Source organism: Acartia tonsa, chromosome 5 (assembly GCF_053477335.1).
Source record: "Acartia tonsa isolate MP-2025a chromosome 5, ASM5347733v1, whole genome shotgun sequence".
Classification (NCBI taxonomy): domain Eukaryota; kingdom Metazoa; phylum Arthropoda; class Copepoda; order Calanoida; family Acartiidae; genus Acartia; species Acartia tonsa.
Genome location: NC_137264.1, coordinates 33,229,690 through 33,246,203, shown reverse-complemented (window position 1 = coordinate 33,246,203; position 16,514 = coordinate 33,229,690). Strand labels below are relative to the sequence as shown.

The 16,514-nt window shown below is 35.7% G+C and overlaps 3 protein-coding genes across 32 annotated transcripts in view; 2 read left to right on the top strand and 1 right to left on the bottom strand.

Annotated features, from left to right (window-relative positions):
• The window catches only part of Rrp45 (exosome complex component Rrp45), a 350,250-nt gene that overhangs the window by 124,188 nt on the left and 209,548 nt on the right, over positions 1–16,514 (top strand). The gene's annotated exons all lie outside the window — the stretch shown is intronic.
• Positions 1–16,514, top strand: part of LOC145319967 (uncharacterized) — a 274,659-nt gene that overhangs the window by 60,754 nt on the left and 197,391 nt on the right. The window lies entirely within an intron of this gene.
• The window catches only part of LOC145319964 (ELMO domain-containing protein 2), a 101,701-nt gene that overhangs the window by 4,432 nt on the left and 80,755 nt on the right, over positions 1–16,514 (bottom strand). For all 21 annotated transcript variants that reach the window (XR_013880073.1, XR_013880075.1, XR_013880081.1 and 18 more), the window contains one exon: positions 81–189. Coding sequence is in view for 3 of the 21 variants with exons in the window: in XM_080162373.1 (XP_080018499.1) it covers positions 81–189 (109 nt within the window). In the remaining 18 variants the exon portion in view is untranslated. The remainder of the gene's footprint in view (positions 1–80; positions 190–16,514) is intronic.

The following is a 16,514-nucleotide window of genomic DNA, read 5'->3' as shown; positions in this document are numbered from 1 at the left end:
GATATTTTCAGGTTTCAAGAAGGTTATTTTTTTTCGAATAAAATTATGAGAATGTAAAAAAGATGAATATTATTTTCCTGTAGTTGGCTCCTGAGGTTTGACTCGAATATGTCTCTGATCCTGTTGAACTCCATGATGTCCCTGGGCTCACACTCCAACCAAAACTTGTCAAACTCAACAAACAGGTAGCTAAAAAAAATAAATGCCTTGTCATTTTTTCGCGTATTTTCCGTAGAGTTGTGTGAAAGCTCTTAGTCCAATACGCTTATTAAGAACACTTTGACTTAGTAAGCGCATTTGACTAACAACTTACACGCAACTTTACAGAAAATACCCGAAAAAAATTACTCTCTTTCTGTTGGGAAAGAGTTACTTTTTTTAATACCATAATACAGTTAGGAATTCTAGACAAATTTGGGGGTAGTATTTTCCTATAATTTGAAGACTATTCCTGTGTTTCCTTAATGTATTGAAAGGCCTCTCCTACCTTTGAAAAGCCTTAAAAATGGTCCACAAAAAATGTAAAACCTAGCTTAATCAAAAATATGATAATAGTTATTTATCGCATTGTATTATAGACAGTTTTTATTTGATGATCTTAATATTACTATTAGTGGGAAATTGTCTATAATACGATGCACTACGTGATTTTTCAGTATTGCCCAGAACCGGTTCTAATTCAGCAGGTATTAAACGGTTTTGAAGCCATACTGGAAAATAAAGTATATTACACATTCTATCTATCCTATTATATAAAGTAGTAAGCTTTTTTTGTCTGTAGCGAAGGATCTCGCTAACCGCTGAACCGAAATGGTTCTCCTTTAGAGTGAAGCTTCTTATAGGTCCCAGGGTGGTTTTAGGCTGTTTAATTTTTAAAAACAAGTCGTTGTAAGGTTTTAAGTTATTTTTCTGCACTTTCATGTCCCTTCTAATATCCCTAGATACTAGGGAAGCAGCTGATAGTATTCTATATAGTATCTACTACCGCGTTGGCTAAAAAGTTTAGGGTATAGTCCTTTCCATGACATCGCTCCATATGGGGCGATGATTTTAATTGATCGCCTCTTATGACATGGGGCGATGTAATGGCTCCTTGAAAGGAGCGATTTAATAGCCCCTTATAACAAGAGGCGATGTTATGACTCCTTGAAAGGAGCGATTTAATAGCCCCTTGCCCTAAGAGGCGATTAAATGATCCTTTATCGCTCCTTTATCGCCCCTTCTAAAGAGGAGATGATATGTCCTCTTATCCCAAGGGGCTATTTAATTAAATATCGCCTCTTCATGGCCCCTTCACTATTATATATATCTTAGTCCCTTGATGGCCCCTACATCGCTCCTACATCGCCCCTTCATCGCTCCTCCATCGCTCCTTCTCCAAATTTATATTACATTGTACTTTGATGGCCCCTACATCGCCCCTCCATCGCTCCTACATCACCCCTTCATCGCTCCTTCTTCAAATTTATATTACATTGTACTTTGATGGCCCCTACATCGCCCCTCCATCGCTCCTACATCGCCCCTTCAACGCTCCTTCTTCAAATTTATATTACATTGTACTGTGATGGCCCCTACATCGCTCCTACATCGCTCCTTCATCGCTCCTACATCGCCCCTTCTCCAAATTTATATTACATTGCAACTTGATGGCCCCTACATCGCTCCTACATCGCTCCTCCATCGCCCCTTCATCGCTCCTTCTCCAAATTTATATAACATTGCAACTTGATGGCCCCTACATCGCTGCTACATCGCTCCTCCATCGCTCCTCCATCGCTCCTACATCGCCCCTTCATCGCTCCTTCCACAAATTTATATTACATTGTACTTTGATGGCCCCTACATCTCTCCTCCATCGCTCCTCCATCGCCCCATCGCCCCTTAATAGCCCCTTACCTTAATTTATATAAAAAAGCCCCTACATAGCCTCTCCATCGCCACTTAATAGCTCCTTACCTTAATTTTTATAACATAGCCCCTACATAGCCTCTCCATCGCCCCTTAATAGCCCCTTATCTTAATTTATATAACAAAGCCCCTACATAGCCTCTCCATCGCCCCTAATAGCCCCTTACCTTTATTTATATAACAAAGCTCCTACATAGCCTCTCCATTGCCCCTTAATAGTCCCTTACCTTAATTTATATAACATAGCTCCTACATAGCCTCTCCATCGCCCCTTAAAAGCCCATTACCTTAATTTATATAACATAGCCCCTACATAGCCTCTCCATCGCCCCTTACCTTAATTTATATAACATAGCCCCTACATAGCCTCTCCATCGCCCCTTACCTTAATTTATATAACATAGCCCCTACATCGCCCCTCCATCGCTCCTACATCGCCCCTTCATCGCTCCTTCTTCAAATTTATATTAAATTGTACTGTGATGGCCCCTACATCGCTCCTACATCGCTCCTTCATTGCTCCTACATCGCCCCTTCATCGCTCCTTCTCCAAATTTATATTACATTGCAACTTGATGGCCCCTACATCGCTCCTACATAGCTCCTCCATCGCTCCTCCATCGCTCCTTCATCGCTCCTACATCGCCCCTTCATCGCTCCTTCTCCAAATTTATATTACATTGCAACTTGATGGCCCCTACATCGCTCCTCCATCGCCCCTTAATAGCCCCTTACCTTAATTTATATAACAAAGCTCCTATATGGCCTCTCTATCGCCCCTTAATAGCCACTTAATTTAATTATATAACATTGCCCCTACATAGCCTCTCCATCGCCCCTTAATAGCCCCTTACCTAAATTTATATAACAAAGCTCCTATATAGCCTCTCCATCGCCCCTTAATAGCCCCTTACCTTAATTATGTAACATAGCCCCTACATAGCCTCTCAATCGCCCCTTAATAGCCTCTTACCTTAATTTATATAACATAGCCCCTATATAGCCTCTCCATCGCCCCTTAATAGCCCCTTACCCTAATCTATATAACATAGCCCCTACAAAGCCTCTCCATCGCCCCTTAATAGCCCCTTACCTTAATCTATATAACAAAGCTCCTACATAGCCTCTCCATCGCCCCATAATAGCCTCTTACCTTAATTATGTAACATAGCCCCTACATAGCCTCTCCATCGCCCCTAAATAGCCCCTTACCCTAATTTATATAACATAGCCCCTACATAGCCTCTCCATCGCCCCTTAATAGCTCCTTACCTTAATTTATATAACATAGCCCCTACATAGCCTCTCCATCGCCCCTTAATATCCCCTTACCTTAATTTATATAACATAGCCCTACATAGCCTCTCCATCGCCCCTTAATAGCCCCTTACCTTAATTTATATAGCATAGCCCCTACATAGCCTCTCCATCGCCCCTTAATAGCCTCTTACCTTAATTTATATAATCCTTACCTTAATATATATAACATAGCCCCTACATAGCCTCTCCATCGCCCCTAAATAGCCCCTTACCCTAATTTATATAACATAGCCCCTACATAGCCTCTCCATCGCCCCTTAATAGCCCCTTACCTTAATTTATATAACATAGCCTCTCCATCGCCCCTTAATAGCCCCTTACCTTAATTTATATAACATAGCCCTACATAGCCTCTCCATCGCCCCTTAATAGCCCCTTACCTTAATTTATATAGCATAGCCCCTACATAGCCTCTCCATCGCCCCTTAATAGCCTCTTACCTTAATTTATATAATCCTTACCTAAATATATATAACATAGCCCCTACATAGCCTCTCCATCGCCCCTGAATAGCCCCTTACCCTAATTTATATAACATAGCCCCTACATAGCCTCTCCATCGCCCCTTAATAGCTCCTTACCTTAATTTATATAACATAGCCCCTACATAGCCTCTCCATCGCCCCTTAATAGCCCCTTACCTTAATTTATATAACATAGCCTCTCCATCGCCCCTTAATAGCCCCTTACCTTAATTATGTAACATAGCCCCTACATAGCCTCTCAATCGCCCCTTAATAGCCCCTTACCTTAATTTATATAGCATAGCCCCTACATAGCCTCTCCATCGCCCCTTAATAGCCTCTTACCTTAATTTATATAATCCTTACCTTAATATATATAACATAGCCCCTACATAGCCTCTCCATCGCCCCTTAATAGCCTCTTACCTTAATTTATATAACATAGGCCCTACAAAGCATCTCCATCGCCCCTTAATAGCCCCTTACCTTAATTATATAACATAGCCCCTACATAGCCTCTCCATCGCCCCTTAATAGCCTCTTACCTTAATTTATATAACATAGCCCCTTCATAGCCTCTTCATCGCCCCTTACCTTAATTTATATAACATAGGCCCTTTATGGCTCCTGTACAGCCTCTGTAATTGTATTGCCCCTTCATTATAGAAGGTAGGGCATTAAGGTAAGGAAGGAATGTGACCCTCTACAGTTTTAAATTTAAGTTTTAAAAGGATGACAAGGATGACAACATTTATAAAAGCAAAGCTCTGAAACGGTAGAAAAAAGTTTAAAGGAAGCCTGCAAGAAATACCACGCTTTAACTGCTGAAAGACTGCCACAAGTAGACCAAATACCCCAAATTTGAAGCCTTCAGCTTCTATAACAAAAAAGTTCTAGGCATTTTAAAATGACATTTTATGTACAATGGAAATTTTGAAAGAATTGCAATGCTCATGTTGAAAACTTTAAAATTAAACTACGTGGCCTAGAAACAAAATTATAAGCTTATTTTTGTCATAAATTTAGGTTTCCAGTAACTAATTATATTTTTACAATAAAAATACCCATTTTTATAGTCAAAATCATTAAAAAAAAATAAGTTTTACTTGCGTTGTACCGAATGTACTGTAGCCAATCAGAAGGCTGAATCAGCTTAACAACCAATCACAGCTAAGCTTGTATTAGTTTACCCCTTTGTTTCCGCTATGATTTTCGTTTAAAAATGCAATTTAAATCGATTTTTTTTCATAGATTTTGACTATGAAATGTGGTGTTTTTATTGTAAAAATGTAATCAGTTACAGGCAATCTAAGTTTCTGACAAAGATAAGGTTATAATTTTATGTCTAGGCAACGTAATTTAATATTGTTTTTTCTTTTATGAGCATTGGAAATCTTTCAAAAATTCCATTGTACATAAAATGCTATTTTGAAATGCCTAGAACTTTTTTGTTATTGAAGCTGAAGGCTTATAATTTGGGGTATTGGGTCTTCTTGTGGCAGTCTTTTAGCAGTTAAAGCGTGTTATTTCTTGCAGGCGTCCTTTAATGAACATTAATAATGTAGAGTGTCAGAACTGAATAGTCAGAACATAAATTTAAAATTCGAAACAAAATTGTAAGTAAATTTATTGAGAAATTGCTAACATGCAGGAAAATGCTTAAGGACGTACTCACATTTTTTGGACTTGATTATAGATATGATTCGCTTATAACATTCTATTTTGTTGTCCTAGGAATCAGTATCCCAGAAATCAGATTAATCGGATAATTTTGATACATAAAAATTTGTTGTAAGTTAATAATTAGTATGCTTAAAATGGACGTATGGATATTCTGATAATGATTATAGACTTTCTAAATCGTACCTTTCTACTACAGGAATCACATGCCTAAATTAACGAAAATAGCTAACCGTTACGGACGTACGGACTGATCCTTAATATAGAAAAGCTTTGCTTTTAAAAAGTTAAAAAGATTTTTTGAGGGGATGGGGTAATATTTTTCTTGGGGTGAATTTTCTGGGAGGGTGGAGATACCCTCCCTCGAAATAATTATAAACCCTCTATGAACTTAAAAGAAGCTTCACTGTAAAGGAGAACCATATAGGTTCAGCGGTTAGCTTTTCTACAGACAAAAAAAAGATTACTACTTTATATAATAGGTTATGAAAAAGGAAAAAAAAGCAAGATAACAAGGATAACAACATTCACAAAAGCAAAGCTCTAAAATCAGGAGGTCAAACATAAATTTTGTTAAAATTAGCGTAAATCTATAATACAAAGTAGAATGATGTCTGTCCATCCGTCTGTCTGTCCGTCCGTCTGTCTGTCCGTCTGTCTGTCCGTCTGTCAGTCCCTTAAGATCTCGGTAACCACTGGACCGATTATATTCTACTATTCAGGGAATATACCTACTGGTCCTGTGGTGGTTTTAGGCTATTTTCTTGGGGGGTGGGATACCCCCAACCCCCCCAAAAACAAAAAAATCCCCCCCCATTTTTTTTTTGCTGAAGATTTTCTTGGTCCTATTACGAATTTCGCCAAAAAAAAATTTTATCACCTCCTGGGGCAAAGCCCCTGAGGCTAGGGGCGAATCTGCTAGTATAGAATATAGTAAAAGGGCATAATTTTATTTTTAGTATTTGATTATAATACTAAACCTTGTTGTCCTAAGAAACATTACTCCAAAACCCAGATGAATGGGACAATGATATTATACAAAAAAATGGACGTACATACTTTCTAGTAATGAATATAGTATTGTACCCAACTGTTATAGAAATCATTCTGCAAAGTTTGAAATCGATAGGATATTTATAACATGTCTAAATTAAAGAAAATGTCGTCTAACCGTTTGGACGTACGGACAAACCAATCCTTACTATAGAAAAGTTTCGCATTTAAAAAGGAAAATTATAATGAAAATATAATGAATTAATAAAATAAATATAAATAATATAATAACATAATGAAATAAAGAAAAAAAATAAACTAAGAGAATGAAATTTTTTAGTTAAATAGAATATTGAATAAGGATCATATAATGGACAAACAGACAAAGTAAGTTATAGAGCAGACTTTAAGAGAATATGCTATTACTCAAAGATTATCACGAAACCTAAGTCTTTTGAAGCATAATTGAGAGACAGACAAAATAATTTATAGACTGGATATACATATGTCATGGGAATATTCACTAAAAATCTCAACAGTCTATCTTTAACAATAGCAGAGAAAACCACATGCTTAACTTAATGAGAAGAGCAATGACGAAAGGACTAGCCCTAATTGTAGAAAAGTCTCTCTTTTAACAAAAAAAGTATTTTTTTTGGTCTGAAGCTTAAAAATTTCATAAACTGACTAAATTCTCCATTTAAGGGAAGCTTCACATAGGTCATGGGATGGTTTTTTGCTTTTTCATTTTCAGATTTAAGCCCCTAATTGGTTTAGGCTATTTTTCTGCCTCCTTACATTAAAAAGAGCGCAGCTGCAAGTGAATAAGAAAAGAGAAATATAAAAGAAGAATACATATTATCCTATTATATAAAGTAGTAAAACATAAACAAACGTTGGAGTGGACAAACCTAGGAATGGGACAATCGTCGGAGTGGACATTGCTTATGTAAAACGCAGGAGTGTCTTTTATTTTATTTATAAGATAAAAATCTTTCAAAACAAAAAAAAATCTTGAATATCTTTTCTCACAGACTGAAATTTTAAAATCAGTCTAACAGTTTTCCAAAGTAGGTAAGTTCTATCGAAAGGCAAAGGTTTGAAACAGATAGAACATTTCATTAAACTAAAACATATTTTTTTCTCACATTGTTTACAACTGTCAAATAGGTTTTTTTATATGCCTAACCCCTGCAGGGGGCTTATTTGTATATTTATATCTTAACCTAACCTAACCTGTGTAGAAATAACTAAACAAATGTTGTTGAAACCTAATTTTTAAGATATTATAGACACTTCTGCGTTTTACTTATATAATGTCCACTCCGACATTTGTCCGAAATATCCTGTGTTTGTCCACGTTAGTAAGGCTTTCTGTTCTGAAACTTAAGATCTCAATAACTACTAAACAGATTGGGCTTTCTATTTCAGGTAAGCTTAATATTTGTCTTGTAATGGCTTTAGGCTATTTTATTTTAAGTCGAGGGATGGTTTTAGGCTATTCTATTTTAAGTCCTGGGAAGGCTTTAGGCTTTTATTCATTCCCCTTTGAATACAGAGCCAATAGATGCTGGGGGCGTAGCCGCTAGTCGATATACAAAGTTTTTTTTTGTCTGTAGCAAAGGATCTCGTTTGCTGCTAAACCGATATGATGTATGTCTGTCTGTCTATACCGTAGGATCTTGCTAACCGCTGAGTACTGAGATGATTTTAAGATAGTTTATTTTTTTTCCTTATAATAAAATAACAGGATATTTGTCCATAAAAAGCGAAGCAATATCTTAATTTTTGTTGTTGGAACTGTTATTCAGTTGATTATACCAAGGATCTAAAGGAATAAGACAATGGCCGATAAATTTTTATCCATCCCTAATAACGATACACAAAATTGCAACACTACAACCAAAATATGACAAAAGTCCCCAAAGTTTTGAGCCAACGAATAAGAAAACTTCATTATAAAACTTTGGAGACTATTGTAAAAATTGCCTAATGTTTCCTTTATCCCTGAGATTATACAGACTATCCTTAAACTAATATTTACATTAAAGTAACAGGATGTTTATCAGTATCAACTGAACCGATATGCTTCTCCTTTACATTGAAGCTTATTTTACTCGCAGGAAAAGTTTTCATTTTGGGGAGGGGACTAACACTTTCAGCCCCCGGAAGGTATCACTTCCCTTAAATTCTTAACCTTCCCCCTCCCCCCCCTCTCCACCACATCTATTCATTAAAGTACTCCTAGGGTCATCTATGGGATTAGCCGTTAGTGACTTAAAAATAATTCAAGTGCAATGATATATTTACCAAATTAATACGATAATTTTGTATACATTTTTTATGAAAAAAAATTATTTTGCCAAAGGCAGCCAAAAAATAAGCAGCAAATATTTCAAAAATGCTCTGATAATCAGAGATCTACAGGGATAAGACGATTGTCGATAAAATGATATATATACATATATACAGTGTGTTTTTTTATGAGAACTTTTTTGAAAGCAATTTTACCTTACTTATAGTTATTAGAATTTAATGATTAATGGCTTATTCTCTTCTTTTTTATAACCTTTAATAGAAAAGCAAAAAATATTTCAGTTTTTATTCAAAAAGTACAGTAAATTAAAAGATTTAAAACTTAGGTGTCAACATCTAAAAATGGTTTTAGTGCATTTTTCTTATAATCTACCTTTGCAAGAATGGCTGCAAAACGCTTCAAAGTTGAGATATTGAGCTAAAAATTTATATAGATACTACTTGTGACATGTACTAGAACATTTTGAAATTTGAAGGCCATATCTCAACCAGGGAGGGAATACTGGCCCCCCAATGTACTCCCTCCATTCTTGGAAAGGGTAGAAGATTTGAGCATAAGAAAAATGCGCTAAAACCATTTCTCGTATTCATTTGAATCCGGTGGATAGGAACCGGTTCTCATCCATACGAAAAAACTATGTCTAGCATCGTATTATATCCAGCTTTCTACGAATATAGATATGTACAATCATAAGATTAAACCCAGTTTTTTTAGCCGGTGCCTTCTGCACCTCGGGGCTAAAAAAACTAGTTTTAATCTCATAATTGTACTTTCTATATCCGCGGAAAGCCGTTTATAATACGATGCGAGAAATAACTATTTTAGATGTTGACACCCATGTTTTGAAATTTTGAATTTACTGTACTTTTTAAATAAAAACTGAAATATTTTTTTGCTTTTCTGTTAATGGTTATAAAAAACGAAGAGAATAAGCCATTAATCATTAAATTCTGATAACTATAAGTAGGGTAAAATTGCTTTCAAAAATGCTCTCATAAAAAAAAACACTGTATATATATGTATGTTTATATATTAATTATTCCCATTGATGATTCACAAAATTACCCCTTCTTTAGTTTAGAATTAGTGGTTGAAACATTTAGACACTCAACTTAATGAACTAAACAATCACAAAACAATAAAAAGTCCCCAAGGTTGTTAATCTAACGAATAAGAAAACGGTATTATAAAACTTTGGAGACTAGACAGCACTCTTGGATAAGCCAACTTATAACACTTTGGGAACTATCCTAATCCTCCCTGGCGAAATGACAATGAGATTTTTTGGTAAATTTGTGGCAAACTTTATTCTTAATAAATTAGCACTTGGCAAAATTATACTGGAGAGATATTTCATTGAAGAATAAATTTTTTTTTTGCCCAAACTTTTCGTCAGCCAATAATAACAGATAAGTTAAACATTGTAAAAATAATATAGTAACTTAACTGGAGTTGTCAACGGCAGAAATTAGGTCCTGAGATGGTTTTAGGCCTGGAAAGGTTTATAACAATTTTATCTGTATTTCTTAAAATAAATTAACAGAATCTTTGTCTGTATGTATGAATGTCTGTCTGTACCGAAGGATCTTGCTAACCGATGAACCAATATGGTTCTCCTTTACAGTGAAGATTCCTATAGGTCCTGAGATCGTTCTCCTTAATAGGGTAGCTTCTCATAGGTCCTGGGGAGGTTAATAACTATTTTATTTTAATCCTTATAATAAAGTAACAGGATCTTTGTCTGTATGTATGTCTGTCTGTACCTTGCTAACCACTAAACCGACATGGTTCTCCTTTACAGTGAAGCTTCCTATGGGTAATGAGATGGCTTTAGGCCATTTTATTTTTAATCCTTATAAAAAGTAACAGGATCATTGTCTGTATGTATCAAAGAAGATCGCTAACTGCAGAACCAATATGGTTCTCCTTTATAGGGTAGCTTCCAATAGATCCTGGGAAGGTGTATAACTGTTTTGAAGGAGGATATAAGGGGCTATTAAGGGGCGATGGAGAGGCTATGTAGAGGCTATGTTATATAAATTAAGGTAAGGGGCTTTTAAGTGGCGATGGAGGGCTATTAAGGGGCGATGGAGAGGCTATGTTATATAAATTAAGGTAAGGAGCTATTAAAGGGCGAATATAGGTTTGATATAATATGAGCTTATTTCAAAGGTGCCATTATATAGATTATAAATAACTTAAGGATATTGACATATCTAATTGTATAAGTCTGTTTATAGCTTAAAACCTTTCTAACTCAAGATAATATTATGTAATAAGTGTGGTTCCCTAAGAACCCAATTACCCTAGCATCACACAAGGCTTCGTAGCAAGGTTGAATTAAAAAGCTTTCGTAAAGGATAGTCGTAATAACGTGGAAACTAATTAATCAGGGGTAAATATACCCATCTTCTACCTTAATACAAATTATATAAAGTAAAATATTTAAAAGTTTAAAAAAACATCAAATAATGTAAAAAGTAAAAAAAAAATAATTGATAAAATTTTCTTGGAGGAAGAATGATTTCAAATCCCTGTTTTTTTAAGGTTCGTGTGAGTGTGTGTTAAAATTGCGTACATCAGGGTTTTTATATTTTCCAGAATTAACCAATGATCTTTGTACAGAAAATAAACTTTAAGACGTATTATTTACCCTAGTCAAAACTTTTACGCAAATTATTTCTACGCTTTTAAAAAATTGAATTAAAGAGTATATAATCTAAAATAATAAACATTTAAATTATCTTTTAAGGTGCGTGCCATTGTAATAGTCAATCAAACTTAAGCAAAATAGTCAAAAAAAAGTCTTGTAAAGGGCTAAAATAAACCGTTTGTCGTCAATCTCATTTATCATATGTTCAATTGAAACAGAAAATTGCAAAATCTACTTAAGGATTTTTTTGAATTTTTAAATTTGGCATAGATATTCTAAAAGTATGAAATGGCACCTTTCATATAAGCTCATATCATATCAAACCTATATTCGCCCTTTAAGGGGCGATGGAGAGGCTATGTAGCGGCTATGTTATATAAATTGGCTATTAAGGGGCGATAGAGAGGCTATATAGGGGCTATTTTATATAAATTAAGGTAAAGGACTATTAAGGGGCGATGGAGAGGCTATGTAGGGGCTATGTTATATAAATTAAGGTAAGGGGCTATTAAGGGGCGATGAAGAGGCTATTTAGGGGCTATGTTATATAAAATCGGGTAAGGGGCTATTAAGGGGCGATGGGGAGGCTATGTAGGAGCTATGTTATATAATTAAGGTAAGGGGATATTAAGGGGCGATGGAGAGGCTATGTAGGGGCTATGTTACATAATTAAGGTAAGGGGCTATTAAGGGGCGATGGAGAGGCTATGTAGGAGCTTTGTTATATAGATTAAGGTAAGGGGCTATTAAGGGGCGATGGAGAGGCTTTGTAGGGGCTATGTTATATAGATTAGGGTAAGGGGCTATTAAGGGGCGATGGAGAGGCTATATAGGGGCTATGTTATATAAATTAAGGTAAGAGGCTATTAAGGGGCGATTGAGAGGCTATGTAGGGGCTATGTTACATAATTAAGGTAAGGGGCTATTAAGGGGCGATGGAGAGGCTATATAGGAGCTTTGTTATATAAATTTAGGTAAGGGGCTATTAAGGGGCGATGGAGAGGCTATGTAGGGGCAATGTTATATAATTAAATTAAGTGGCTATTAAGGGGCGATAGAGAGGCCATATAGGAGCTTTGTTATATAAATTAAGGTAAGGGGCTATTAAGGGGCGATGGAGGAGCGATGTAGGGGCCATCAAGTTGCAATGTAATATAAATTTGGAGAAGGAGCGATGAAGGGGCGATGTAGGAGCGATGAAGGAGCGATGGAGGAGCGATGGAGGAGCTATGTAGGAGCGATGTAGGGGCCATCAAGTTGCAATGTAATATAAATTTGGAGAAGGAGCGATGAAGGGGCGATGTAGGAGCAATGAAGGAGCGATGTAGGAGCGATGTAGGGGCCATCACAGTACAATTTAATATAAATTTGGAGAAGGAGCGATGAAGGAGCGATGTAGGAGCGATGGAGGGGCGATGTAGGGGCCATCAAAGTACAATGTAATATAAATTTGGAGAAGGAGCGATGAAGGGGCGATGTAGGAGCGATGAAGGAGCGATGTAGGAGCGATGTAGGAGTGATGTAGGAGCGATGTAGGGGCCATCACAGTACAATTTAATATAAATTTGGAGAAGGAGCGATGTAGGAGCGATGGAGGGGCGATGTAGGAGCCATCAAAGTACAATGTAATATAAATTTGGAGAAGGAGCGATGAAGGAGCAATGGAGGGGCGATGTAGGAGCGATGGAGGGGCAATGGAGGGGCGATGTAGGGGCCATCAAAGTACAATGTAATATAAATTTGGAGAAGGAGCGATGAAGGGGCGATGTAGGAGCGATGAAGGAGCGATGTAGGAGCGATGTAGGGGCCATCACAGTACAATTTAATATAAATTTGGAGAAGGAGCGATGTAGGAGCGATGGAGGGGCGATGTAGGAGCGATGAAGGAGCGATGTAGCAGCGATGTAGGGGCCATCAAGTTGCAATGTAATATAAATTTGGAGAAGGAGCGATGAAGGGGCGATGTAGGAGCGATGAAGGAGCGATGTAGGGGCCATCACAGTACAATTTAATATAAATTTGGAGAAGGAGCGATGTAGGAGCGATGTAGGGGCCATCACAGTACAATTTAATATAAATTTGGAGAAGGAGCGATGAAGGAGCGATGTAGGAGCGATGTAGGGGCGATGTAGGAGCGATGTAGGGGCCATCAAAGTACAATGTAATATAAATTTGGAGAAGGGGCGATGGAGGAGCGATGTAGGGGCCATCAAGTGGGTTGTTATATAAATTAAGGTAAGGGACTACGGAGGGGCGATGGAGAGGCTATGAAGGAGCCATCATGGGGCTATAGCATAGCCTCTTATCATAAGAGGCGATATTAACGCCCCTTCAAAGGAGCTATTAAGAGGCCATGAAGGAGCTATAGCATAGCCTCTTATCATAAGAGGCGATATGAACGCTCCTTAAAAGGGGCTATCACATCGCTCCATATGATAAGAGGCTATGCTATAGCTCCTTGAAGGAGCTATAGAAAATCATCGCCCCATATGATTTATCATATTTTGAAGAAAATCTTTTTGAATCTTTAACATTGAAAGTTATTACTGAACAGAAAAAAAGCAATATAATTAGTTGTGTCTATCGTCCTAATTCTCCAATACAAGGCATGAGTTCTAATGATCAGATGGAATATTTCATTGATAAAATATCAAAGGGGGGGGGCGAAAGTGACACTTTTTGAAACCAAAACTAAGAGTCAACAAAGGAACTCAACTAAAAAAAGGGTTACAGGTCTGAGATTTTGCATGGCAGTTGCTTTATAGGGGTACAATATGGAACTGTGAAGAAACGGCGGCGCAACCGCCGAAAACCGCCGTTTCCCGCCGTAATTTTTGTTGCCTTTTCTCGGCGGTTTTCGGCGGTTGCGCCGCCGTTTCTTCACAGTTCCATATTGTACCCCTATAAAGCAACTGCCATGCAAAATGTCAGACCTGTAACTCTTTTTTTAGTTGAGTTCCTTTGACTTTTAGTTTTGGTTTCAAAAAGTGTCACTTTCGCCCCCCCCCTTTACAAGCAGCAATGTCATCTTATAAAGGTGACTCTTACATCATGTCTGACTTGAATTTAGATCTCCTTAAATTTGAATCTCATTTAAAAACAAATGATTTTATAGAGAACACTTTATCTAATGGGTTTTTGCCTTTAATTACTAAACCAACTAGAGTTACACATGCTTCATGTACATTGATTGATAATATTTTATCTAATTCTTGCAATAATACATTGGAATCTGGCGTTATTCTGAACTCAATTTCCGATCATTTCCCTATTTTTCATGTTAGTTCTCAAACACAAAAAATAGAAAAGCCTAAAACATTTATCAGCAGGGATATAACAAGTGAAAAAATTAATCAATTTAATGCAATGTTAAACACGAACAACTGGGGTAATGTTCTTAATGAACTAAACCCACAAATTAGTTTTGAAAACTTTCATGAAGTATTTGATTGTGCTTTTAATTTACATTTTCCCATCAAAGAAGTTAAATTTAATAAAAATATTCATAAAATAGAGGGATTTATGACGGGAGGGCTTATGATTTCTAGACGAAAAAACTTGAGCTGGGGACAATTTATTCAAAAAATAAAACACCAGAAAATAACATTGCATATACAACATATAGGGACATTTACAATAAGGCAATAAAAGATGCAAAGAAAATTTTTTACAGGGAACAACTTAATCAAAATAAAGAAAATCTAAGAAAAACCTGGCAAACTTTAAGACAAGTAATCTCAAAATCAAATGACAAGACATCGTGTATAGATGAAATAATTGTCAATGATACATCTTACAGTAATAATCATGATATTTCTAACAAATTTAATACTTATTTTACTTCAATTGCTGATGAAATTGCCAGCCAAATTAACCCTTCCCCACTTAATCCGTGCGACTTTATTCCTGATACAGACAGTGTATTTAAGCTAAGAGAAATAAATATTCATGTTCTTTTTAATTTAGTGAAAAAAATGGAAAATAAAAAGAGCTCTGACATGTTTGGATTATCAAATTGTTTATTAAAACAAATTATAAATAGTATTGCCGTACCTCTTGTTCACATTATTAACCAATCTATTAAAACAGGTCAAATTCCTTCACAATTAAAAATTGCTAAAGTTTTGCCAATTTTTAAATATAGTAACAGCTCTAAAATGGATAAATGTAACCCTGGCAATTATCGTCCAATAAGTTTGCTACCTATTTTTTCAAAATTGTTAGAAAAAATTGTATCTGAACAACTCACAAGATATCTTGAATTTAATCAAATTATCTATGAACATCAATATGGATTTCAAGCAAAAAAATCTACACTACATCCTATGATTCACCTTTTGAATTATCTAGGACAAGCAAAAAATGAAAATTTAATTACTATAGGGGTATTCTGTGATCTTGCTAAATGTTTTGATACAATTTCGCATACAATTTTATTAAAAAAACTTAAAAAAATTGGTATACATGGATTAGAATTAGAATGGTTTAAAAACTATTTAAGTAATAGAAATCAGTTTGTTTATACAAATGGCGAAAAAAGTGATTTATTAGGAATCAGCAAGGGTGTCCCACAGGGAAGTATTTTGGGTCCAATTTTGTTTCTAGTTTATATCAATGATATTAAAAATTGTACTAGCTTAATGACACTACTCTTTGCAGATGACAGTAATTTTTTGATATCAGGAAAAGATTTGAATGAGATAATTGAAATACTCAACATTGAACTTAAAAATATCTGTGATTGGTTTCGTTGCAATGAAATGTCTCTTAATCCAACTAAAACTAAATTTATGATCTTTAATAAAAGGGAGGATTCCATAACTTGGGAACAAATTAAAATTAAATTAGATTTTAATAATGAAAATGAGAATGATACAGATAAAATTAGATATTTGGGTTATATCAACCAACAGAGTGAAATTCCTGCAATTAAATTTTTGGGTGTGTTTATTGATTCTCAACTTAACTTTAAATACCATATTGAATATTTAAGGAAAAAAATATCTAGAAGTCTGTTTTTAATCCATAGAGTTAAGCATATATTATGTGAAAAATCCTTAGTAACACTATTCCACTCTTTTATAAATAGCCATTTATTGTATTGCTTGCCAGCATGGAGCTGTGGCTTAGAATCATCTATTAAGCCTTTAGTAGTTCTACAAAAAAAAGCTATTAG